The sequence below is a fragment of the Ammospiza nelsoni genome, chromosome 1, assembly GCF_027579445.1.
Source record: "Ammospiza nelsoni isolate bAmmNel1 chromosome 1, bAmmNel1.pri, whole genome shotgun sequence".
NCBI classification, from domain to species: Eukaryota; Metazoa; Chordata; class Aves; order Passeriformes; family Passerellidae; genus Ammospiza; species Ammospiza nelsoni.
The window spans coordinates 93,716,607-93,741,331 of record NC_080633.1 but is presented as its reverse complement, the minus strand read 5'-3'; the positions used below and the strand labels follow the sequence as shown (position 1 = coordinate 93,741,331).

At 44.0% G+C, this 24,725-nt stretch overlaps 1 protein-coding gene across 1 annotated transcript in view; it reads left to right on the top strand.

Annotated features, from left to right (window-relative positions):
* The first annotated feature begins 8,113 nt into the window (after positions 1-8,113).
* PARD6G (par-6 family cell polarity regulator gamma) overlaps positions 8,114-24,725 on the top strand; it is a 64,712-nt gene continuing 48,100 nt past the window's right edge. Inside the window, exons 1-2 of the mRNA XM_059486337.1 lie at positions 8,114-8,337; positions 21,101-21,323. Coding sequence (XP_059342320.1) covers positions 8,266-8,337; positions 21,101-21,323 — 295 coding nt within the window. The 5' untranslated portion in view covers positions 8,114-8,265. The remainder of the gene's footprint in view (positions 8,338-21,100; positions 21,324-24,725) is intronic.

Here is a 24,725-nt window from a genome sequence, read left to right as displayed (position 1 = left end):
CTGGGGATGATCCCAGAGCTGTATGTACAGGAGAACTGCAGGACAGAGGTGGCTCTGCTGCAGAGCCATTCTGTTGCACCAGACATACTCAGGTGAACTTTGTGCAAAAATGGTGGAATAAGCCTTGAGAGGCATCCTGCCCTCCCTCTGAACCTTTACAGGAAAGGAGAAAACAACTTCAGCCCCTGTCTTGAAAGACATCTCCCTTCCAGCCCTCTTGCTACTATCCATGAGCTGGATACAAACATTTGCAGGCTCCTCTAGCCTGGAAACAAGAGAGGTTGGGGCAAACTGGGCTTGGTGGGCATCACTCTTTACCCACAGGAAAAGCATGTGCACCAGCAAAGCTGACTCCCCAGACCAGCAAAAATCCCTTTCCAAAATGCAATTTCTGCAAGTATTGAAATTGCATTTTATTTTTCAGATCAGATTCTCTAAGGAAAAGCACAAGCAGAGCTGTCAAGGGAATCTCAGTCAGGTGGAGAAATTGTTAAGAGGACTTTGAAGTAACTCAAAGCAGACACTTAGAAATGGAGATATGCATAATTGAGCAACTATAAAACTCTGACCTGGGGTTTCCATAAGCTCTTCATTGCACTTGCTAAGCAAAACTTGCTGATGTTCATAGTGATGATAAAAATCCCAGGCACCAGTCTTCAGTTAGAGGAATCTCATAAATTAAATCCTCTCTCTTTCATTTAATAATCTTTTTATTGCAGGATCGTTCTAATAAACTAGCCTAAACCTAGAGTGCTGCAATCAGGCACCCTTTATTCAAAACTCTTCAAGCTGTCTAGGGAAAAAACAAAGAAGTCTATTTTAGCCCAGTTTTAATCCATCAGTTTTTAGATCATTGCTATTATTATTATTATTATTATTATTATTATTATTATTATTATTATTATTATTATTTATTCATTTATTGTTGATTTTGAAGAATTGGCAAAACTGATCACAGGGAAAGCTAATTTATGAGTGAGTGCTCTAGTGCTCTACTACTCTGCAGTGCCCTTAGCAATCAAAATACTATTTAAGAAAATACATCTTGGCAAATGTGCGAATTATTATGAAGCCCTTTCTACTGGTGTCTTCTATTTTGAAGAAAACATTATCATTGAAAACTGAGGCTCCTTTGTTGAGCTGCTTATTCTGGTGAGCTACAGGCAGAACTGTACTTAGGGGGAACACTGTTGAACAGATGGGATCCCTGTTTTGCACATGATTCTGGAATGCAATAAAATTGTTTGGTTCTGGGAAACAGTTTTTTCCTCCCATGACACTGTCAAAATGACCAAAAGGCCTAATTCTGAAATCCATACTCCTGTGAGTAATTCTCACTTGTGTTTCAGGAAAATGCAAGTTATGAAGGAAACCGAAATACAGGAACATCACCTCTACTTAGAAATATTCTCATTTCCTGATCTTAAGAGGACGGAAAAGTGAACTTGCTCTGGGAGTAAACAGATATACTATGTTCATTGCTAGCAACAGAAACACGGGAAGGAAAATATGTGAATGCTTCACAACCAAAAACCTGTGCTTACTTCAGCAATCTGGCCTGGAGAAGTGGTGTCAGGAGTCTTCTGAGATATTTCGCTTTTCAGCACCTTCGGCCAGTAATCCTGAACACTTCCCATCCCTCCTCACCTCACAAAAGCTGCACTTCAGCAGCAGAGGTTGGGGAAGTCAGTTGGCTGAAACACAAAGGGCTGGATTCTAGACTGGCATAAATCACTGTGGCCCCCCAAAAAAGCCACACTGAGGCTCTGTTGCTTTACACCCACTGAACATCTGGCCCTCAGCCTGTGGGAAGAGAATATAATGTGCCTCATGCTTCGTGCATTTCTAAACAGCTGCTCTGAAGGACTTCTTCAAGCCTCACATGAGGCTGTTTAGCTCCACTGAAAGCTCTGGAAAGGATTGATTGTGCACAAATGATTTAGATTTCAGCATTTGCAGGGCACAAAGGCATGCTGAAGGACATCTCCAGTGTAGTAAGCCGCTTCTTGGCAAATCTCTTTGCAAATCAGGTGGGTGAAGAAGAGATTATGTCCAGTCCCAGCCAATTAGAGCTTTACAGTGCCTTTCCATACAGGAGTTTGCTTCAGTAGTTCTGACAGGATCAGGTGATTTCAGCCTGGTACAGCCTGTGCAGTAAACATCAGATGGGGTTTGCTATATGAATATATGACCTTTCCCTCTAACCTTTTTTTTGTTATTATTTTTAATCAGGAATGACATCTTTGATCTATCTTTATCTTAACACTGCCACCAGTCTAGCAGATCTGACAAAAAAATTTTGCAAAGAGCAGACTTAAAAAGACATCTGACAATTTTTAATATTATTTTTTTTTAACTAGGAAGCTTTCAGTTGCAGCATGTTACATTTTTTAGGAATTCAAGTGAGGAAGCAAACAGACAAGATTTATTTCTTGTATGACTCGCATGGCTAGGATGGTTTCTTATTATTTCCTTTATTAGCAGGTGAGACCACAAACCACCACTTCTGAGAGAGCTTGACTTACTAGCTAGACATAGTGCCTTACAAATTGCCTAAAGCTGCAATTTGGGAATATTTGGGTTGTTTATTAAAGGTGACATTCAGTCACTTCCCAAGTGGAAGTTCTCAATAAATTATATTCTCACAAATATTTTGATTGCTCCTTGCAGTTAATTGCATTCCATGCAAAGCTAAAAACCTCTTTGTTCTCTTGGTGAGGGAGGGAGAAACTCTGGGCAAAATTCATACTCTCTTACCCTGTTACCAGACCCTTACCACTCTCTTACCCCTACCAGACCCTTCAGCTGCCAGGAAAAAAAGATGGTAGATGGCATTCAGATGAGTTGAATTGTTATCCAAGAGAGATTAAAGCCAGTTTGTGATTGAGAAGAATGGCAGAAAGGTTCCACAGGCAGGAATCTCTGTTCACTGAGCAAGTTAGATAAGCACTTCAAAGGAAGGTGTGATTACATCTTCATGGTAGCAGTTTTATCCAAAAGACATTAACTTGGAAAAATTAACGACACTAATTTTCTTTCCAGATCTAGTCAGCTTAACTCCACTAGAAAATTTGGTAACTACTGCAGAAAAATTACTCCAGTGTCATAGTGTGTTTCAGTATTCATAGTTTCACACAGAAAATGTGTTTGGGAAGATAATTTATGCTGTCTGCATAAATTATTTGATAGCACTGGACTAATTAGATGTATGCTGCACTTGCCAACTTCCAACTGTGCTTCAGTTTCCTGTAGAAGTAGGACCAGCAACAAAGGTAGAAGAGAACCAGGCAGATGCTTGCACACCCTAGGCCTGTGATCAGCAGTACTTCCTTTAAATCAATAATATTTTAAAAGTATTTGCAGTAATCATTCTAACATCATGAGTAGCTGCTATCTGCAGAGTAGCACATTGTAAACAAAGTTTTTAACCTACATGGAAGTAGAAGAACCTACTTCTGGACACTCTGAGGGAATGGTATCTATTTCTCTGCTGCAATGAATGACATCTGGGAAACATTATTGCTTTTCCTGTTTATCTCCTTGGTAAGGAAACAAAAAACCAAGAATCAAAGCAACTGAAAAGATGCTAAAGATCATTAAATTCAGCAGATTCATGTACAGAACAAATAGAGTTTGAATATTTTTGTATTTCATGGGAAATGTTGAATCCTGGCGAGTCATGTAGTTAAAGCATATTTTGGATGCAGAATAAGGAGCATGATCCTCTCTCTTCTCTCCTTCCAGTCCTAAACTCATCTCTGGCAACAGAACTCACCTTTCCCATCCTTGAAAAGCACTGCTGCTTTTTAGCCCAATTGAGGTGTAATTTGGAAAAAGGACACACGATCTTAGGACCCACTTTACTCCCTCTCTTGTGATGCCCAGAGTTTGGCTGCTGGGATTCTGGTATCCTGGCAGCTTTGGTTCCTGCATTATTTTCACACTGATACATGTCAAAGCATAACAGGTTATATAATATGGGAAATAATGGGAAAATTTTCAGCTGACACAAGAGCAGGTTGGTTTGATCTGCTGAAGCCAGAGTACCTGTGCACAGACAGCCTGGGGACCTCCAGCCACTCCTCCTGGAACATCTCTCTGGATAAACACTGGGAGCTGCAATGGCAAGTGCTCATCCTCATGCTTGATTTTGAGCTCTGTGTGCAGCTCAGCAGGTGCCATCCCCTCAACTACTGCTCTGGTCTCCCCTCTTCAAGAGTTTTGTAGTAAAGTCACACGAGAGGTTTCCTCAAAGACTTCATCATCCTCAGTAGAAAAGGAGCATAAAGTTCCCCATGCCTTGAGAACAACCCTCCACTCTCTCTGCTCTTTCTCCTCTTAAATGCACATACATCTCTTGTAGGCCTGAAGCCAGAAGCTCTTAAAAGAAAGAAAAAGAAGATATTTCACTGCCACAAGGGATGAAACAATGGAAAACCATTGAAGCAGCCACTGTCTGGTCCTGGAGCATCCATTACTGTTATGGCCAGTGGCACTATTCTTCTTGTTCCCCTCTAGGTAGCTCCTGCACTAGGGCACTGGATGTTCTCTGGCATTGTACTCCGAGTTTGATGAAGTAGAAACCATCTTCACTGTGGCAGGAACATTGCTTGCTACAAGCAAAACAATAGCTGTCATCTTTCCTCTTCCCTGCTTCGTGCTATGCTTCATTTTGGTTTACATTTAAAGAAACCAAAACCAGTCTGTCGTTTCAGCAGTTTCCCCAAGCCCTTGGATGTGCTATTTGTAATTCTTGCAAGCTCAGTGCAGGGTGTAGAGTTAGAAAAATAACTCCTTGGATGTGAGTCTGGGGTATTTTTTTCCTCTCAGAGCATGTAGAAGACTTGTCAATACTGATGAGGCACACAGCAAGTCAGAGAGGAGCCCCTTGCAAGCTGAAAACCAGCATTGCAGGAATGAGTGAAATTGCAGAAATGTGAGTCTGGCACGTGTTGCAACACTTTTTGTTGGTCTGGTAAATAAAAGGCAGTGAAAACAGGAAAATCTGAATATTTTTAAAACGGCATGTTAGGATCCTTACACTGTGGTTTCTCTGCCCTGTTTAGGGCAAGAAATAAGAGTATTTGGTGAAGTGCTGTGTGCAGGAAGGGGCTGGGTGAGAGCAAATGTGCTCCCCCACATTCCACATGCATCTGGGAGCAAGGCTGCAAGAAAGGGCTGAGAGACCGGCACATGGGAAGAAACAGTGATTTAAAAGCTCTTCAGGTCAGAAACAGGGGTAAAGTAACCACAGATTACTAAAACAGATGAAGATTTATAGAAATTGTCAAAGGAATGCTGTGCCCTTGGCAAGCGATGAGAAGAAAAAAAACCAACAAAACCCCTGAAAGGTGGCTGAGCAAAAGCAGTTAAATGAAAACCATCTTTGTGACCCAGTCTGAGGAGGAAAGCAGCTGGCAGGGGCTGCAGAGCCTCATGCATCCCTGGCTGGAGTGGCCCTGGAGCAGCCCCGGTGCTTTGGCTCCTGCCGGGGCACAGAGCCCGAGTCACTGCTCCGAACAGCACAGCACGGGCATGGAGAGGGGAGGCAGGAGAAAAAGGAATGTTCCGAGCTGCCCCAGTCGTGCCTCAGCTCTGCTCTGGAGGAAATGGACTAAAGCTGCAACTAATTTGGAAATAGCAAAAGGGGAAGTGTATCCTAGAGAATTTACAAGATGGACTGAGCTGGGTTTCAGGGAGGCTTGATTGAGAAGCATTCACTTTTAATAAATTATTAAATGCTATTAAGAAATAATATTGATAAATCACACCTAATTTATAAATACTTACATAATACTCTATTTTTCTTCTAACAAAAGAATACAGCCAGTTTCTCATACATGATCCCCATTTTTTGCCTAATTAATAAGCTATCCAGAAGCTATTCATTTCTCAGATCAGAGTGGGTAACAGGTGTCTACACTGACCTACAAAATGATGGAACTCATATTGAGAAAAAACAACAGAAATCAGATTTTCGTTAAGTAATTTGAAAGGAATCTTTGCTACCAATAGCCTCTTTGGAGATATAAAAGCATATTTCCTCATATTAGTGTATTCACCTTGTTTCTAGAATAAGTGTTTAATGCAGGGTTGAAAATTTGGGAAGGAATGGAACAGCTAAAAAGCAGCTTTTCTTACAGGTGAATAATAATAAAAAAAAGAAGCTGTAATCTACCATTTCTAAATTCTTGTAGGATAGAAGAAACAGAAAAATATCAGCTCCACTCTTCAAATAAAGTAATTTTTGTCCTCAATATACCTGTTAACTTCAAAGACAGGGTAGATGAGAAGAAGAGGATTGTCTATTCATGGGGTGGTGGAAATATGAACAGGATCTGCAATGGCTGGGGAAAGGAGAATGGAAATCCCTTTAGCTCTGCTGGTAAATAAACCCCTGTTTTGTGCTTTGAAATATGTATCTTCATTCTTTAATAATTCAGCTTACCAGCTTTTATCTCACCCCAAAATATATATATCTATTTTTAATTCATTTTCATTGAATTCTCATTCTGGTTACACACAACTTGGTAGGCATTATTAGTTTGAAGAGTATTAATATAAAATAGATGGTAATGAAACATTGGCGCTCCCTGAAGTAGGCATAAAATAAAAGACAAGCAAGTTGAAAGTGTAATTCTCAAATGGGCATCACAAATACAACAAGTAGTGAATTTAAAATTAAGACAAAATTGCTTGCTGGTTTCTGTCTATTGAGAACTTTGTTTCTTTAAAAAAAAAAACAAACAAACAAAACAAACAAACAAACAAAAAAAAAAACCCCAAAAAATAACCCCAAAAACAGACCAAAGAAATTGAAACAAAAAATTTCAAAAAACTGGACTGAAGACAAGTCCTCCAGCTACTGATTAACTTCATACCACTGAACTGGCCTTGTTGCCACAGATGTTGAAGCACTAAATCACACATCCAGCTGCTGGATTTCAAGATCCATCTTTACCTTGGAACATCCCAAAAGGGCTGTTCAGCCTCTGAGCACCCTGGGGATGCTGTATCTCCACAGCCTGGCCTTGGCCATCACAGCAGGAAAGCAAAGCTGCTGTATTGCTCATGCTAAGATGAAAAGAGGAAAGAGCAAGTTCATACAAACATTTCCTTTCTCAGTTCTCTAGACTTTATTTTTGCAGTTTAACTTTCAGCAAGCCTTCCAAACACAATGCAAGCCCAGAACATGTGGCAAACATTCATTTCAGGTCCATTTTCCAATAAGATGGAGCTGGTTTGTATTTGGGGCATGTGCTTTGATCTTCCTACTTGGAATCTCATGAAAAGTCAGCTCAGCTCTTGTCTTTTGCCCCTAAATTCGTGGTTATTCCCATCACTGCCACTGACACCTGCCCAGCAAGCTTGGAGAAGAGATGGGTGGCTTTTAACTTCTGTTAGGGCTTTGTGCTCCTTGCTTAGACGGGCAGACAATCCTAGGAGAAGTCGAGCAGCAGAAAACTGGTTGCACAGGTCTGCACCCTGTCCTGAGCTTCGGTACATCACGACTTGATGTTTTGGGCAGGATTGTGTAGGAAAAAAACACCACTTTCAAAGGCTCCCAGTGACTAAAAGATGCTGACTGAAGGAAAAAGTTCTGTTAAAATTAAAAAGATCCTTGGCAGAAGACGTAAAGAAGTTAAGTTCCTACGAGATTCTCAAATTAATAGCCAACCTAATTAGTGAGAGCTGCTAGCAGAGGGAGGCAGTCCACCGATTTATTTCAGGGAGGGCGTGGTGGAAACTCTCCTCCCGAACCTGGTGATCTGCGGCCTCAAATTAACGACTCGCAGCACTTTCCAGATTCCAACCCTCTATCAAGAACAATCAGCGCCGTCTGGAAAAGTTCCTGCAGGTCTCTTTTGTGGCGCACAACGGGCACCTCCGAGCGCTGGGGGGGACACTGGGGGAGTCACCGGGGGCGCTTTGGGCTTCGTGCGCGGCAGCGGCGGCGGCAGCGGGGCCCGGGACGCCGCTTCCCACACCGGAGGGGCGTGTCCGGGCCGAGCGGGGGCGTGTCCGGGGCTGTGAGGGGCGTGTCCGGGGGCGTGTCCCGCCGGGCCCAGGCGCCCGCCCGCCGCCGGCCCAGCCGGAGCGCGAGCCCCGCGCGGATCCCTGCGGCCGCCGCCGCTGCCGTTGGCGCGCGCGCGCCGGGAACAAAGTGGCCGCGGCGGGAGCGGAGCGCGGCGCGAGCGGGGCCGGCGGCTCGTGTGAGGCGGTGGCGGCGACGGCGCGGGAAGGGGAGGCAGCGGGGCCGGGAAGATGAACCGGAGTTTCAACAAATCTCAGACTCTGCGGTATCTGGAGTGCAGCGCGGTGGAAGTGAAGAGTAAGGTGAGCGGACCGCGGCGCGGCCTCGGCCGGGAGCGCCCCTGCCCGGCGGTGCTCCCGAAAATGAATGGAACCCCCCGCCCCCTTTCCCCGTGTGTGCCCTCCCCGCCCGGTACGGCCGGAGCCGAGTCCCGGGCTCAGCCCGCAGAGCGGGGACGGGCTGGCGGCGGCCGGCGGAGAGGCGGGATCGGCGCTCCGGGCGCAGCTCCCGGCGAGCCGCCCCTGCCCCGCCGAGGCGGCGGCGCGACCGCGACCCTTCCCCGCCCGCCGCTCCTGCTCCGTCTTTTGTTTCGCCGCGGGGACTCCGGCCGTAACTTCGCGGGGCGGCTCGGGAAGCGCCGCCGGCCTCGCCTGGCGGGCGGGATGGGGCTCGGCCCGGGGGCACCGGGAGGCGCGGCCGCGGTGCCGCTCCCGCCCCAGCGCTCCGACCGGCTCCCGGTAGGCGGGATGGGCGCCCCGACGCGTTCTGAGGAGAGGAGCACCGGGAGGGAGAAGGGCCGGGTCCCCCCGCCGGTGCTGCCGTAGGTTTGAGCCGCAGGAGCCAGAGGGAGACCTGCCAGAGGGAATCCTTCCGCTCCTGTGCCGGGATGCCGGGACCGACGGCAGCCTGTGCCCGCTGGTGGGGCTGGGCAGGAGCCGGGATCGGCCTGGCTGCCGGAGCTGCCCGCCCTAAGGATGGTGTCGGGGGCTGTGCCTGACCTTGGTCGTGCTCAGCTCTGGTCGAGAGACTCTGGTCTCTCGGTTGAACCAGCACATCACAATCTTGCCTCTGAGGGCGAAAATTAGTAGCGTTTAAGCAAAACTGAGAAATCTCCCCCAAAGCCCGTGTTTTATACATGTAATACAGGCAAGGTGTAAGTAATGTATAAGTTGAAAAGAGTATGGATAACGCTAACCTTTCCCGGAGTCCCTGATCACCTGCTGAGGTGGTGTTGGAGGTGATGTCCTTGGGACTCTCTGCTTGGTGCTGCTCGTTTTTCTCCATTTTTGCTGTTAAAATTTGTGTTCAGATCAAATGGCCTTGAGCAGCACATGGAGCAGAGATGGCTTCAGTGGGAGAAGTACCTTGTATCCAAGGGAACCTCCAATCATTTCTAAACATGGACCCTGAAATGTGGGTTCAGGCCCTTATTTCCTAATCGATTGTTGTCCCTTGAAAGGGCTCAACTGGCCTAGAAAGTTCCATTTTGCTTCCATAGCTGGAAAGCTTTGGTTCAGCTTGTACTGGTTCTAAGATGTAACCCACCCACAACATTCCTTGTGGCTCCCAAATGCTCCAGATCCCGTCTTCTGAATTATACCCCTTACATTCTATGAGTGTTAAACTAAAGCCTTGACCACATGCAAGAATTTTTAAGTTCATCCTCTCTTCTACTTCAATGCTGCCATAGCTTGAGTTTGTTCTATTAACTGTTAGAAAGCAACCTGAAAATAAAGAGCTTGTAGCTTCCCTTACAGCTGCAGGAATTCTGTAAGTGAATCCTACCTGGTTCTATAGACACAGAGTGATGTGCAGGGAGATTGTAAGCTTAGGTATGATTGAGGATTTTTAGAGGGAAGGAAAATAAACTTACATGGGTGGGACTGAAGGCCTTCTGTAGCTCAGGGCTGTCACTGCTGGTGGCCCAGAAATTAAATGGAGAACTTTGCTGCATTGTAAGAAAACTTGAAATAGAAGCTAAATTGAAAATGCCCTGTTGAGGGCCTACACCCGGCGATGATCTGTGACCCTGCAGTGTGTGTCAGTGGAAGCTGTGCTGTTGAATTTCCTGGTGCTGGTGAGTTTTACTGTTAGCATGACTTGGGCACAATAACAGCCGGGCTGTTGATGTAGCTGGCTGTCGGTGCTGACATTGCAAGATGGTTTTATTTTGCCTGTAAAGCTTACAGCCTCCCTCTCACAGAGTTGCTCTTCAGTGATCTGAAGGAGGTCCAGTGAAAAGCTCTGGCCAATGGTACCTGGCAAGGTGCTGTATGAAAACCTGATAACTCTTACAAAAACACAGTGCTCTTACAGGGTGGGTTGTGATGCTGGCAGCCTTGTCCCTGTGGATCACTGTGTTGTTGTCCTGTAATCAACTAGAAATACAGAGTTGAGATTTTTTTGTCTGCATGGACTATCTGAGGCTGGGTGAACAAAATGGTTCAGTAATGCTACTTTTGGTAGCCCTACATAGCCAACCTTTTAAACACTTAGTTGCTTGTGTTTTGTAAGTATGAGGCCTGCCTGGGCTTGCCGGAGAACTTGAAAGTTGAGTCTGAGAACTCATGATTTTGCAGCTATCGCCCGGGAGCACGGGCTGCCAGGTGAGCGGAGGTGGGTGCAGCTCAGCCTCTGCGCCAGGGCATGCTGCTGGCCCGGGATCAAGGGATTCTTGGTGGCTTTTCAAAGGCTGGGGAAGTGGCAGTCTGTGGGCAGGTGGAATCCCTTTTAGCAGAAGAGCTGAGTGTGAGAGAGTGCTGCTTTTAAACAGTGGTGTGAAATAGCTTTTCTCCTCTGAAGAGTGAGTTTGATCCGAAGGAGCTCTGAGAAAAAAAATGGTTGTGGGGTGTGGATGGGAGATAGTTGGCAGATGCTGGGGTTTTGATATCCCTGCCTCTGTTATGATAACCAGGTGGTTCCTTCCTTAAGGATAAACCAGCATCCTGCTGGTGTCTTGCATTAGTCACAATTCAAAAATGGCTCCTGTGAAATCTGATTTTTCTGGATTTTCCAAATTTCTTTCATTTTCTCCAAAAAACAAGTTCTTGAAAGTCAGTTTGTGCCCTTGATTATTGAAAGAGGAGAGTTTGTCAGTGCTAAGTACTATGCTGGGTAAGCTATTTCTCTGGAAATCCCCAAGTATCCTTAAGTTATAAGGTTCTTGATGTGTGCCAGAGGTTTGTTAAAAACAAGGAGTGTGTGTATCTGTGTGTTGGAAGGGGTAGGGGGGGGAGGGAGGAGGAGAATGAGGGAGCATCTTGATGGCTGAACTCATTCCAGTTTTCAACATCCTTCTTGTGCCATTGGGCCAAAACCTATAGTCAGTATTCCTCTTTTTCTGTCCAGTGGGCCTGTGGGTGATTGGATTTCTGCGGGTCTGAACCAGCCTGTAGCTCTGCTGAACCTAGCCTGACCCATCACCCCTGCTGGGAACATGGCCCAGAGCATGCTTCAGCTCACCACTCTTGTGTCCATGGATTTTTCATGTCTGTGACTTCGTGGGGGGACACTGGCAGTGATCTATTCCCTGACTCTGTCATTGCAGAAGGATGAAAGGATGAGCTTTGTGGCACTTCCCTGTACCTTTTTGTGTGTGCCAGGTCACTTTTCTCTGGGTGACTGTAAGGTGCTACAAAAGCTTAATGGGGTCTCTGTGCTGCAGCAAATGCTGAAGGGGAAAACCCTCTGCCATCTGTGCACACCTCTGCTTCAGACACGGCAGTGGTGGAAATTGCTGCAGTTGTCTTCTTTAAGAAGTTCCCTTCTGTCCAGCTCCCTGCTTTTTTCCCTTGTCACCCTCATCCTCAGAGAGCTGGCCCTAAAATCAAAACACTTAAAAGCTTATTGCTAGATAGAAAAGAGGAAGGGTAAAGAAAAACCTGCTTAGAAGTTGGCACACGTCATAAGAAAATATTAATTGAATTGTAATTATACCTTAGCCCTTCTATCCCATCTTTCATGACAAAATAAATTAGAAGCTCCGTTCTTATCTAGGTGTTGTCTCTGTAGCTCAGGATTAATGTTTCAGCCCTTTTAGACTGGATCTGAAAACACATTAGCTTGCTGGCTTAGAACAACTGTGTATTCTCATGTGTCCAGTTCTCACTGGCTCCTTTTCTCTGTTGGGTGACAAGTGAAGTATCTGTCCCCTCTCAAGAAACTGCCTCTAATCTCTGAAAAGGTTTCCAGATGACCCTTTCTCTCCCCCTTTTTCCCTTTTACCAAGAGCTCCAGTGCCTGCAGTGTGTGGGGCTTTTTGTGTTTGTTTTGTTTGGGATCATGTGGCCACAGGCAGAGTTCTTAACCTATTTTTCATTTTCTGTCTTTAGCTTTACAGAGACGTTACAGGCTTCTTTGCCCACGAATATAAGCCTACAGGAGAACAAATGCTTTTAAAGTAGGAATTCCTACATTAATGGTGGAAGTTCTCTTGAATTCTAACTCCATGTAGCCAATCTTCTTTTGTCTTGCTCAGAGTGAAAAGAGATTTTATTTTTTTCTTCCCTTGAATACTGTATGCAGTTTTTCAAATGGGAGGGTAACTACCAGCCCAAATGTGTATTTCTTTTCCAATCTCTTATAAATTTTGGAATAGTAGAAGTATAAGATTGCCCCGGGCCTTTAAATGATAGCACTATGAATTGTTTGTGAAAGTGTGTTTGGGTTTTTTTTTTTACTTTGAAACTGTCAGGTCCATGTTTCTGGCTTAAAAGCATCAGAGTACTGTTTTTCTGTTACTACTATATGAACTCCTGTGAACTGTATGTACTAGTAAGAACTAATTTTCATGATTTCAAAGTTGGCTAAATGTGCTCGTCGTTCCCTGATAAAAGTGCTGTGCAGAAGAACCCTTTGTTGTTGATGAGCCCTCTCGGACAATGGAACTTTTGATAGTGGCTGGGGTTTGTAAAAGCACAGCTACCTGACTCACGTGCTGACTGTCACATTTCTGCCTTACTAATGGTGTCATGTTTCCTTGCATTGCAAACTGATTTACAAATTAACAATAACGTGACTAACATCCTACTGCTATAAACAAACCCATTAAGATAAATAGAACCAGTTAATTGTAACCATATTTTTAATACTCTCTTTTCCTATCCTGTTTTGACTTTCATTGAATGTTGATGTTTAGATGGGTGCTGCAAATGGATTATCAATACATTTTCAATCATTTTCTGATGTGTCCTGAGTAGACATGATACTGCTATGGTGTTCAAAAAGCATGTTTGGAGCTGCGCTCCATGCTCTTACGAAGTCACTCACAGCTGAAAGACTGTTTTGGTCTGAGGCATGGGTAGCAGTCAGTGTTGTAGCAAGCCTGCCCAGCTGGTAGATACATGTAGCATTCAAACAGTTTGTGGGTGCTTTGTTCCCCTCTTCTTAGAAGAAGTGTGCCTGTGCTGTTCCATAAAGATTGATGGTTAAAACCTTTTGCATCTCCCTCCCTGCCAAAGTTGCTGGTGTTGCATGGTTGTTGCTGGACATGACTGTTCAGCTATGGCAGTGTATGTACACACACTGTGTATTTGAAATGTATAAAGTGTAGCATCAAGCAGTGTTAAAACTACAGCAATAGCAGAAAGAGCAAGCTTACTTTTAATAGCCCCCTCTAAAGAGATTTTAAAGGTCTGGTTCTGCACTGTCTGGTGTTAACTGACAGAGGTCTGCAAATTGTGTTTTCCAGCCTTGTGTACTTTGATTTCACTCTAACCCTGAAGCTGTACAGGCCTTCTGAAGTTTTAAGAAAAGTTTTCCATGTGTAGCACGCTTCAAAATAGATCAAAAACCAGCGCTCTTAAAATGCTACAGAATCTTAAAACAGACTTTAAGTCTGCTTAAAGATTTTAAGCAGTACTTTAGATTCTTCCAAGTTAAAGTCATACTTTTCATACCTGGCATAAAACTAAAATAAGTGCGGTAAAAAGCCCTGTAACCATCTGATTTAACTTCTGTTTTTGAGCTTGAAAACATATTCGATTATATGCAAACCAAATGTGGCACGGACTCAGAAAACTGCAGTGCTTCCCCCTCTCAAATAAAGATAGTGTGCCACAGTAATAGCAACTTGAGACAGTCTGGATTGTTGCAAAACGTGTCAAGAGAAAGAGACTGTAAACATTAATCTCTTAAGAAGTGTTGCCTCTGTTCCTTTCCCTCCCAATTTGCTGGGCTTTTCACAGCAGGTATTGTGCTTATTCTGATGTGCTAAATAGCACCTACTAAACTCCTGGTTCCTCTCTCATTACAAACAAATCTTTGTTCTTCATAGTAGGATAGCTTTCTGAAGTGGTCATAGCTAGTAACCCTAAGTCTGTCTGCTAGGTGCCATGAGAGAAAGTGAGCACAGCTTTCAGCTGAGCCACAGCAGCAGGTCCTGTGCGTGCTTGCTGCCCTTCACAGACGAGAGGCCAAACCTCTCAGCTGAAAAGTGTGGCACAAACTTGGGATAGTTCTTGGGATATAGCATCCTGGGATAGTTCTGTTCAGGTGACAGCTGCAATGAACACCTGCACACAGTGTAGCTCACTTCTCTGACCTGTACCCTGGCACTGTGGGAGCAGTGGTGCCTCCAGGAGATACAGGGAAGGCTAGAACACTGCTTTGAGCTACCTGGTGTCACAGAGCATGGTGTGGTAGAGGACATGCTCTGGTGCTCAGGTCTGATGTAGTTTCAGGTCTGTCTTGTCACAGAAAGATGGTAGTTCCTCCAACAACGTTCCTGAAGCAAGTATATTGGTATGGGCTTGGGTACCAGCTGTGCTAACTGGGTGGATGGCGCTGCCCTGAAAGCTGCCATCTTGTGTTCCAGTATTCCCATGCTTTCCCATTCTTGATGTTGCCTCCAGCAGGATCTCTCCTGTTTGTAATACTTTTTAGTCTATTAACTTGGGAATTTCTGATCTGCTTAAAACTTCGTCCAGCCAGTCTGTCTTATGTGAGTAGTCTTCTCAAATTTAGTCTCGCCACACTGAAACATCCTAAAGGACACTGAACAATGGACCTTTCAACTTTAAAGAGCACCTCAGAAAATTAAATGTTGTTTACAGCCAAGTCAGAAAGGAATGTCTCCTGTGTGAGGTTAAAATACCTGTGGAGGCTCTGTCTAACAGGCTCCAGGACGAGCCACCTCCAAGGAGTGCTTCAGAGGTGCAATTAATAGTGCCTTCCTCTGTAGTCCCTTATCATTCCCTTTCTGAGAGACTTTGTGTGCACTTAATCTGAGCTTTTAGGAACCAAGAAGGGTTTTCCAAGGATTCACTGCTTGTCTCTAATGACCTTTACAATGGCAGGCCGTGAGTTACAAGATGAAATGTACCTTGGGAGATGTTGCCTTCCTCTAAGTGAAGGCAAAATCTCCCTGTACAGATGTATTCCCATTGGAAATTCCTGAATTCAAGCAGAAATGGCTGGTGGGGTGCACCAGCCCCAGGGCCACCCAGCCTTGTGCCATCCCTCCTGCTTCCACCCTGCACAGCTGTTCCCAGTCCCCCTCCAGGTCTGGCCAGGGGTGTGCGTGCATCTGCATCAAATTACTTCTCTGCAGCTGTTGCTGGCACTGAGCTCATGGGGAAGCCTCTGGCGGCAGCTAAAAGGGTCTTAAATAAGTTTGCAACCAGCCAGAGCCCTTACTGGTTGCAGGTTTCCTGTATCCATGTGGATACCTCTCAGTAAGTGTTCTGAAAGTGGTTTGCTCTCGCAGGAGACCTGGAGTAGGGCAGGGCTGCCTTTCTGCAGGAAGCTGTGCTGTTGACCAGACCTGGTTGCTTTGTCCCTCTGGGTGGCAAGGTGCCAAATCTTCCTTTTCTCCCTCATGCTGATGGTGACCATGGCTGTATGCATCCTGTGCTGTGTTTGTGCTTAAGCCCTGTGGTGTGATAGAGTGTGTGCTGCACAGGACCATCTCGGTCTACATCATTTGCAAACAGACTTTGGTTTGTTCCCAGAGAGGCAGGGAACTGGAATAAAAAAAGTAAGATACTTGCTTTTGGAAAGGTAGACTTGTCACTTAAATCACAGATTTATTTTAAAGGCTTTGCTTTCCTGCAAACAATTGTTTCTTGAAGGAGGGTGGCACTAGGGATTTAAATCTCAGGAGGTGAGGCAGTGAGGAGGGCTGGCAGTGTGCTGCTTGGAGGCAGCACTGACAGGGATGGTAGGGAGAAAGCAGCTACATGGGTGGCCTGATAGGAGAGGAACTGCTGGAGCAGGGCTGGCAAAGAAGGGGATGGTGGTTCCAAACAAACAGGCTGAAAAAATTGTTTTTGTGGATAACTATTTTCACAGACTGCCATGCGGTAGTGAGGCTAAATAAGCAGTGTAGTGGTCTAGTTCTCAAAAGTTGTGAAATAAGGTGAGGCAGAGGAAAGGGTAACTTTGGCTTCAAGTTGCCCTTGAGCTGACAGCCAAGCACGTGAGACTGAATGCAAGGTGCATCTCAGGAGCAGAAGGTGGTCTGAGGGTGATGGGAGCAGAGAGAGAAGGATTTCTCTTACAAGTAGATGCAGAAGAGAGAAAAGTGTTGTCCTGAGCTGAGCCTTACAGACCCCTGGGGAGGGCTGAAGGAGTTACAAAGGTTGTTCTTTAAACAGAGATGTGAAACATTGTGTCAGAGAAGCAGGAAAAAGAAGGGGAGCCGCTGACTTTCTTTGGTAAGAGAAACTGTTGTAAGCATTTAAGATACTAAAGCATGGCTGTGTTTCTCTGGGAGAGTAAAAGGAGTGAATAGAAGGAGGAAGGGTAGAAGCCTGGCATGATGTCAATCAGGAAATAAGTTTGGGGCTGAAGCTAGTGAAACTGTGTCCCTGATGGGATTTTCTGTGAAGGGCAAACAGAATAGAAGCTGTCTTGCTCTTTTGCTCTTGTGACTCTCTTGAAAGAAATAGCAAGATCTGAGCGGAAAATCTCACACTTTCCACTAGGTTGATCATTTTAGTGAAACAGAACTGCTCTGAAGCAAGCCCTTGAAGAGAAAACTTGTTGCAGAGAGCATCTGCTTGCTTGGTGGCTTCTTGCCACTAGTGACAGCCACTCTGAGGCTGGGAGCAGAGCCAGAGAATGCTGTGTGAGCTGGGAAAGGTGGAACTGGGGCAGAAAAAGGGAACAAAGACACAGAGGCATGAATGTGACAGCAGAGCTCTGAAGTCTCAGGTGAAGTCAGCAAGCACAAAACCATTTACATTTCCCTCCTCCTCTTTCTTGCCCTCTGCTCATTCTCTCTGATAAAGCATGCCTGATTAGGTCTTGCCAGTTTTGCAAATCTCAGATGTAAGCAGAAATTACAGTCTATGCAAGGATGAAAGTGTTTAGTTTTCTTTCTGTTCTTGATTTTTTTACTTTATGAGAGAAGTAGGTGGGTAATGTAACTCATGTTTATTGCTAAATGTTGCTCTTTGATGTCTTCTTATTACAATAGCCTGATTTCAAAGTCAGCAATAAACTAGAGGGATGGCACCTCATAAACATAGGGCTTCATTTTTGGCCCTGTAAACATCTTGAAACTTAAAATTTAAAGGGAAAAAAAAAGACTTGCCCTCTTTTGCTTGCAAATAACTCATTCATTTCACAAAACAACAGCTCTCTAAGTAAACAAACCTCAAAATCCTGCTCCCTCATCTCCTCTGACCTCTTGTACCCTTTAGCCAGAAAAAAAAGCCAAAGAAAGCAGTTGATTGCTCTTGATCAGCCTGTGTAAGTTTTGATTAGCTAGCTGGGTCTTCCTTCTTCTTTAACACAACTTTTATCAGAACATTTTTCTGGGCATCTGTTTTTGTGCCTGATGTGTTGCATTTTGTTGGGTGCTTTTTGTCATCAAACTGCAGACAACAAATTGGTTGATTGGCTGATACTTTGAGGAACTTGGGGCAGAGGTTATTTTTGTGAAACAAAATGTACAGTTTTTTCTGAGTTGTTTTTTTCAGTGATAATAAGCTCTGTCAGACTAAATTCTTTTTAAGTTCCCTCCATTCCTCCTGTCCTCTGACTTCTGTAATACTGGATGCAGTATTTGCATTAGTTAAATAGACCTGAGTAATTTACTTCATTATAGAAAACTAATCTGCTTGTTAAAACTGTTAGTTTATCAAATAGTGAAATGCAGTATTGTTCTGGCAGAGACTTTGCTGGCAGACACAGTCCTTGTGTATCTTTCAGTGAAGGGATATGATAAGATGAACTTTGTGGCTTAGAGAAGCAGATCAGTAGTTTTGGCTATCAGAACTTGTAGTTTCTGTATGATACACGGTGGATGTTATCTTGAAGTCCTGGCTGAATACAATGCAGAGCACCCAGTCTCCAAGCTGAGTGGCACTGCAAACCCCATTATTACTGTGATACTCTCAATCAGCCTCATTAGGAATGGTGAATGAGCTGAAGCAGATTTTCCCCTCTTCTGAAAAGACCTGCTGACAGTGGTTGCTGCCTGTGTATATGCACAGGGTGAATAAATCAGCTAAACTATTACTACAGTAATACTAACTTTTAAACAAAAAGAAAGTAATTCTCATTATCTGCTTAAATCTCTTGATTCTTCCCTTCTGCTCTACAGAACCACCTTCTAGCTCCCTTGCCTTAAAAAGCTGGGTCATGCAGAAAGCACTAGTGAAATCTTTTGCATTTGTTTACTATTGTGCTATTCCCAGGCAAATGAAATTGACTCTTGGGCTTTCCTCAGGCTGAACATGTGAACAAGTCAATTTGACTGGACAGCATTCCTGTCAGACCTCAGTGCCCCAAGCCTGCCATGGCATTCCCACATGTCAGGCTCCACTGATCAGTAGTTTCCAGTGTGCCTGCAGGGGCTAGGCTGGGAGGCCTGGCCCTTTTGCCAGCTGTCTTCTCATGGGGCAGCTTAAGCTGAGCTTTGGGTCATACCAGCCAAGTGTAAGGAACCATCCTTGGTTCTCTCCTCTGTCCTTTTCCATGCCACTTTCCTGCTGGGAGCAGTGTCCTGAGCTCTGCCTCAGCTGTGTTGGGCAGAGCAGGATGGGTTCCCTCAGCAGCCCATGGGTCCAGGGGGTTTGTGGGGTGGGTGTTGTGCTGCCTGGGGTGAGACTGCACAGCAGCTGCTTCCTCCACAGTACCATGTGTGCTAATGGTCCTGAACAAGCTGTCCAGTAAACAAATGGTTACTGGGACTGAGTGCCCTGGCTTTTTGGCTAAGGGAATCCCAAGGAATCCCAGGTTCCTGTTCAGGTGTGCAGAGCAGTAGATGCAGCTCTAAGCAAAACCTACGAAGGTCCCGTTCCTTCCCCTTTAGTTTATCATGTGGATAGGCGCTAAACTTGGAACTTGAAGATGGCTTTTTCTAGCTTGAATCTAAGAAAAAGAAAACTTCAGGTTATTTTTTAAATAAGAAGACTTCAGCTTTTTCTTTTCAGTTTGAAGTGTGTCCGCAGAAATAAGTTGCTGCTCGCATTTTTCTGGAGAGGAGCAGGGGGTGGAGGACAAAGGAGGACTTTTTTCCTCCATTGGAACCAGCTGTGGTTTGCTTGCTTTGTGTGCATTTGGATGGGCACTCTGAAATCCAAACTGGAACTAGCAGTTAATATTACAAACAAGCAGCATAATTTGACTAAACAAGCTTTCAGATGATCACAACTGGGCTTTGATGCTCAAGAGTGGGATTTTCATAACTGCGGAAGTAATTTGAGAACATGCTTGTGCCCAAAGCCAGTAGGGTTATGTTGCCTTCTTTTTTTCCTTTTTTTGCTTGAAGATGATTATGGTGATGATTCATAATTTTGTTAGTCTCAGCAAAAGAGTGACTTGCATGTATAGTTGATTTAACAGCTGAGAACCTCTAAGCAAGTCATTCTCCATTTTGAGGAAGAATTGGTCTAGAGAAAATTCTCCCACTTCTTATTTCTTTTGCATGCTTGTTAGTTTTATGTCTTTGGTTTCAAGCTCTGGTATTGGCTGACTTTGCAAATAAGAACTTCCATGAGGTCCTAGTTACAGCCTTACTTGTTCTTGGATTTGTGGCTGTGGTTCCATGTGTTCAAGGGTGAGTTAGGATGGCTTTAGAGGTTTGGTTGATGAACAGTAGTTTAATCATGCTATACAATCTAAAATATTAAATTAAATGTACCAGAAAGGTGATTTAAGCTGTTTAGTCTAACTAGATGCCTGTTTTTGTTATCATAATTTCCTTAAATAGAGGATCAAATTCTTCCCACCAGTTCTTAACAGCATATTTTGTTTCTAATGTCAGAAATAAGGACCATTGAAATCTTCTCCTCAGTCACTTTGAATTACTTAAAACGCTTCATGGATTTATAACATTTTCTATTGTCTTGTGCCAAATCACACCCTCCTACCCCTGCTATTTTTTTTTTTTTGACAAGCACTTAATGGTCTATAAAGCTTTAAAAATAAAAACCAGTGGAGTGACAGAAAAAATAAAACCATGAAAACTAACTTTCCTTCTGCTGCATGGGTTGCCAGGAAATTCAGGGGTCATGTAGAGTGAGTGTGTTTTCTAATAACAAGCTGTGTGCTCACATACCATGCTTCTTTAAAGGTCTTGTGGTTGGGATCCCAGTGGTATTGATGGGAAACGTGCAAAGAATTTTTATAAGGTTGTTTGAATAGCTGAGTAACTTCTTTTGAAAGCAGTAGAGTGAATACTTCTGCTTTGGAGAGGAATGGTTCTGTGGATGCCTGGGGTGATGATAATGAATGATGGACCTTCAAAATTAAGTCCTATAAATGCAGTTATCCTCTAGAGGATTTAATGAAAACTTAATATTTTAAAAATGTGATTACTTTTAACATGGAACACTTGGGTGTACCTGTGATGTCTTGGTAGCCATGGTTATGTTCTGATGGGACAACCTAAAAGGCCACTAGTAGACTTGTAAGCACCAACATGTGACTGTATTCACCACAGAATAGTTTTGAATGGTAGAAGTTGGACTCGATCTCAGAAGTCTTTTCCAACCTGATTGATCCTGTGGCTCTAATTCTGTGAAGAGAGGTGATCCATACCATGTTCAAATGCCAAACTGGAGCGTTGGCCTGTGGTGACACATCTGCTGATGCTCTGTTTGCTTTCTCTTGCAGTTTGGGGCAGAGTTCAGAAGGTTCTCTCTGGATCGCTACAAGCCAGGAAAGTTTGAAGACTTCTACAAACTAATTCTTCACATCCATCACATAGCCAACCTGGAAGTGATGATCGGATATGCTGATGTGCATGGAGACCTTCTCCCTATTAACAATGATGACAACTTCTTCAAGGCTGTTTCAAGTGCTCATCCACTGCTCAGGGTTTTTATCCAAAGACAAGGTAAGATGCAGTTTCATTTCAGTGCCTCAAAGTGTGCTGTGGCAAGGGGAAGAGTGGATTTGGGGCACCCATTTAAAGGCTGAAATCCTGTAAGAGGCATCTAGGAGCCAACTTGTTCTTCCTTACAGGCACTTCATTGCAGCTGGCAGGAATGGCATGGCTGCATGGCAGGGAGCAGACTGCAGTGCTGCCTGTAAGGTGTTTGAAGGATACCATGCTGAGGTGAATGTACCTTATGCTGCTGTCCTGTCATCACCCAAGCATGCCAGGTGCACCATTCCCCTTGGTGGAAGGAAGGGATCTTAGTACAACTGCTTCACATTTAGAGATCTTATTTATCCATCTTGATAGTCAGTGTCATAGCCAAGTTATTCATGCCTGTGTGTGAATGCACACAGATGTGTATTTCTGAAAGCAAAAAAAATATTGTCACAAACAACATCTTGTTTGACTCTGTTAACCTGGCAAATTATGATTTTTTTCCCCTCTGTCCTTATACTAATGAATGCTGATTCTTCCCATTTTGAATCATCAAGCAAACCTTGGGAAGGGCTGCCTGAATGTCAAGATGACATCAGGTTTAAGGCCTGTGTGTTATTCTCCTTAAGGACCATGTTTTGCAGTCTCTTCAGAAGAGAATTGGCTTTTATAATAAGGTGTCTTCTCACAGAGCTCCTTAAATCCCAGGGAAACCTTACACTGTGTTAACACTTCCTCCACAGTTTTGTTTTTTTTTTCAGCCATGAAGTGATTTATAGCACAGGGCTTTTGGAATTAAAATCTTGTCAGCAACAGATTCAGAAACAAGACTTGATTTGAGACTTGGAGCAGTCATGTGGCTTTTATTTGGCCTGGCCTTTTGCTGTGTACTGATAAGGATTTAGCAAGAGGTTCCAACCTGCTCATTGGTGTGAGCTGGTGGAGTGTGTTTGATTTGGTGTCATCAAATACATCTAGGACTGTGTGGCTCCTGTCTCTTCAGAACATATAGTTTGTCTGCCACCTTTTAGATGTGATTTTTAGATACTCAAAGAGCCAATTGAGAAGAGGGTTTAGAGCAGTTTGTTTAGTTGATCTATTAGGTGAATGGAAATGTCTATGGGAGAAAACTTGCTTCTTGTTCTTGTGCAGAAAGTGCAAATGTGTATCACAAATCCAATTAGGTCTTCTTGCAATGCCTGTTAGGGCTTGTTCATGGTGGGTCAAGGCATTAGAAATCCTTTGCATGACTTTGTCAGGCCTACTTCAGTTTAAGTTTATTTGTGTCTCTGGATCAGTCCAGTTCAGAACTCAGTTCTCTGTGCTCTGGACAGACTGCTGAAACCACTGACCTAACCCTGCATTAGGAGGGGTTTGCCACTGAAATGCTGATCACAGAAACAGGCAAATCAGAGAACTGTTGTCTTCTTATAGAAAAATGTCTCCCTCTTCTTCTAGGAGAAGTGTGCTGGTTATTAAGGTTTCTAACTTTTAACCTTAATGGAAAAGGGCAATATTTCCTTTTTAAAAAGATTTTACTTCACCTGTTGTGAAAAGAATCATGCTGACAAATGAAGGAAGACAGGCCTGTTCTTCCTCGCATGTGGCAAAGCCTGAAATCTTTCCCAACACACCTTCTCCCTCTATAAAGCTGAAGGGAACAGTAAATTCTGGCCCATCCCTTTGCTTGGTGCTAACTTTCATAAGGGACTCCTGAGGTGAACATTTGAGATTAGTACTTGTGGATGACGGTCGCTAACAGTCATGCTCATCTCCTTTGCTTAGACAAAGCCTTTAGAAATTTTTATCTTCAAGAATGAAGGTGAACTCTTCATCTTTTTTTCCTTTGCTCTGCTGGGGTGATAGATCAGTGCTGGTCCTTCTGTTGGAGACCTGCACAGGAGAACAAGGTGACTAGCACCAAGAAATCATTGTGCCATTCAGGGGAATGTGGTGTGCCTGCACCCTGAATTCTGACTTCAGAGGCAGGAAATTAGCATGACAGGGGTGCTAGTAAAATATGTGAGCAGTGTTCTCTTGGTGAGAACAGTGTTCTCTCTCTCCTTCAAAGAGATTGCAGAGCATGGGCTCTCTAGGCTGCTGGATCAGGGATCACTGCTTTTCAGTGGGAGTAGTCCTGGGAGCTGGCTGCCAGAGGTTGTTCTGTGTTGTGGAATAGGGAGAGTTTCAGGGAACAGAGCAGAAGTATGCAGGCACAGGAGGGCTGAATAGTTGAAGGTCAGGTCTCTTTTTCTAGCAAAGCAAACTGTTTATCAACTGCATGATTAGTCATCCTGTCTGTTTTCCCAGTTTGTAGCTGGGTTACCCTTTCTCTTGTCAGGTCAATTTCACAGTCATGTTAAAACACTTAAAACATTCTCAGAGTGGCAAAATAGGTAACTTAGTCTTTGCACAATAATCAAGCAACGGTTTCCTAGTTTGATGTTTTTCATCTAAGCTTAGTCTTGTACTTTTTCAGTTCAAAAGCCTTTCTCTCACTTGTCCCTGGAGGCAAACGCTGTGATAATTGCTTGGACTCTTAATGCCAGGTTGGTGTCCAGGTATGGGATGGCTGTCTTACTCCTCTTTCTCTCTCTCTTTTTCTTTTTTTTTTTTTTTTTGTTCAAATCTCCTGAGCCCCAAATTTTTCAGGATCACAGTAGTCCCACAGGTAGTCCCACACAGGGGATGTTAGTGCTTATTAGCCAGCCATTTTAATAAGAACTAGAACTGAAGTTCCCAGTGTGCTTGCAACAATTGCTGTTCATAGCTTTTGGATCTTGAAGAATCTGGGACATTTGTAGGTTATGTTTGAGTAAATTTGTCTGTAGCAGGTTTTTATAGCTCAGTGATTTGTCTGCTTAAACTATATGGTGCTTTTTTTTTTTTTTTTCCCTCCAATACCAAATTACAGTGTGGACAAAAATCCTAATTAGAGAACCAGGCTATAAAAAGAAAAAGCAGTTTTCCTTTGACTTGCTTTCCCAGGCTGCAAGTATGGGTCATGTCCTGTGTTGTAAACTGACGTGGCTCTTTTGGCTTTGTTAGTAGAGTAGTGATTTACAACTGATGTTTTGAGCATGAGGATTTGTTCACTCAGCTGTAAGTGATACCAGACACACACAGAATTCCCTATGGAAGGTGCCTGCTGCTGTGGAAGGGGTAGATGTCTCAAAGACCTTAGAACAATGCAGGAACTTGAGGATGTGTTTGACTTGCTCCATAATAACTTTTGCATTTTACCCAAGACCTGCATCAAGGAAGAGCTTATCTGATGATGCTGATCATGTTTTTCAAGACTGTTTGGTCTGTGTCTGATTTAAACAACAGCACTTGAAACAATCTCTTGTGTACTGCAAAAATATTTAATTGTGACCTATGAATTCAAGCAGAAACATAAACCAGAAAAAACTGAAAGGAGTT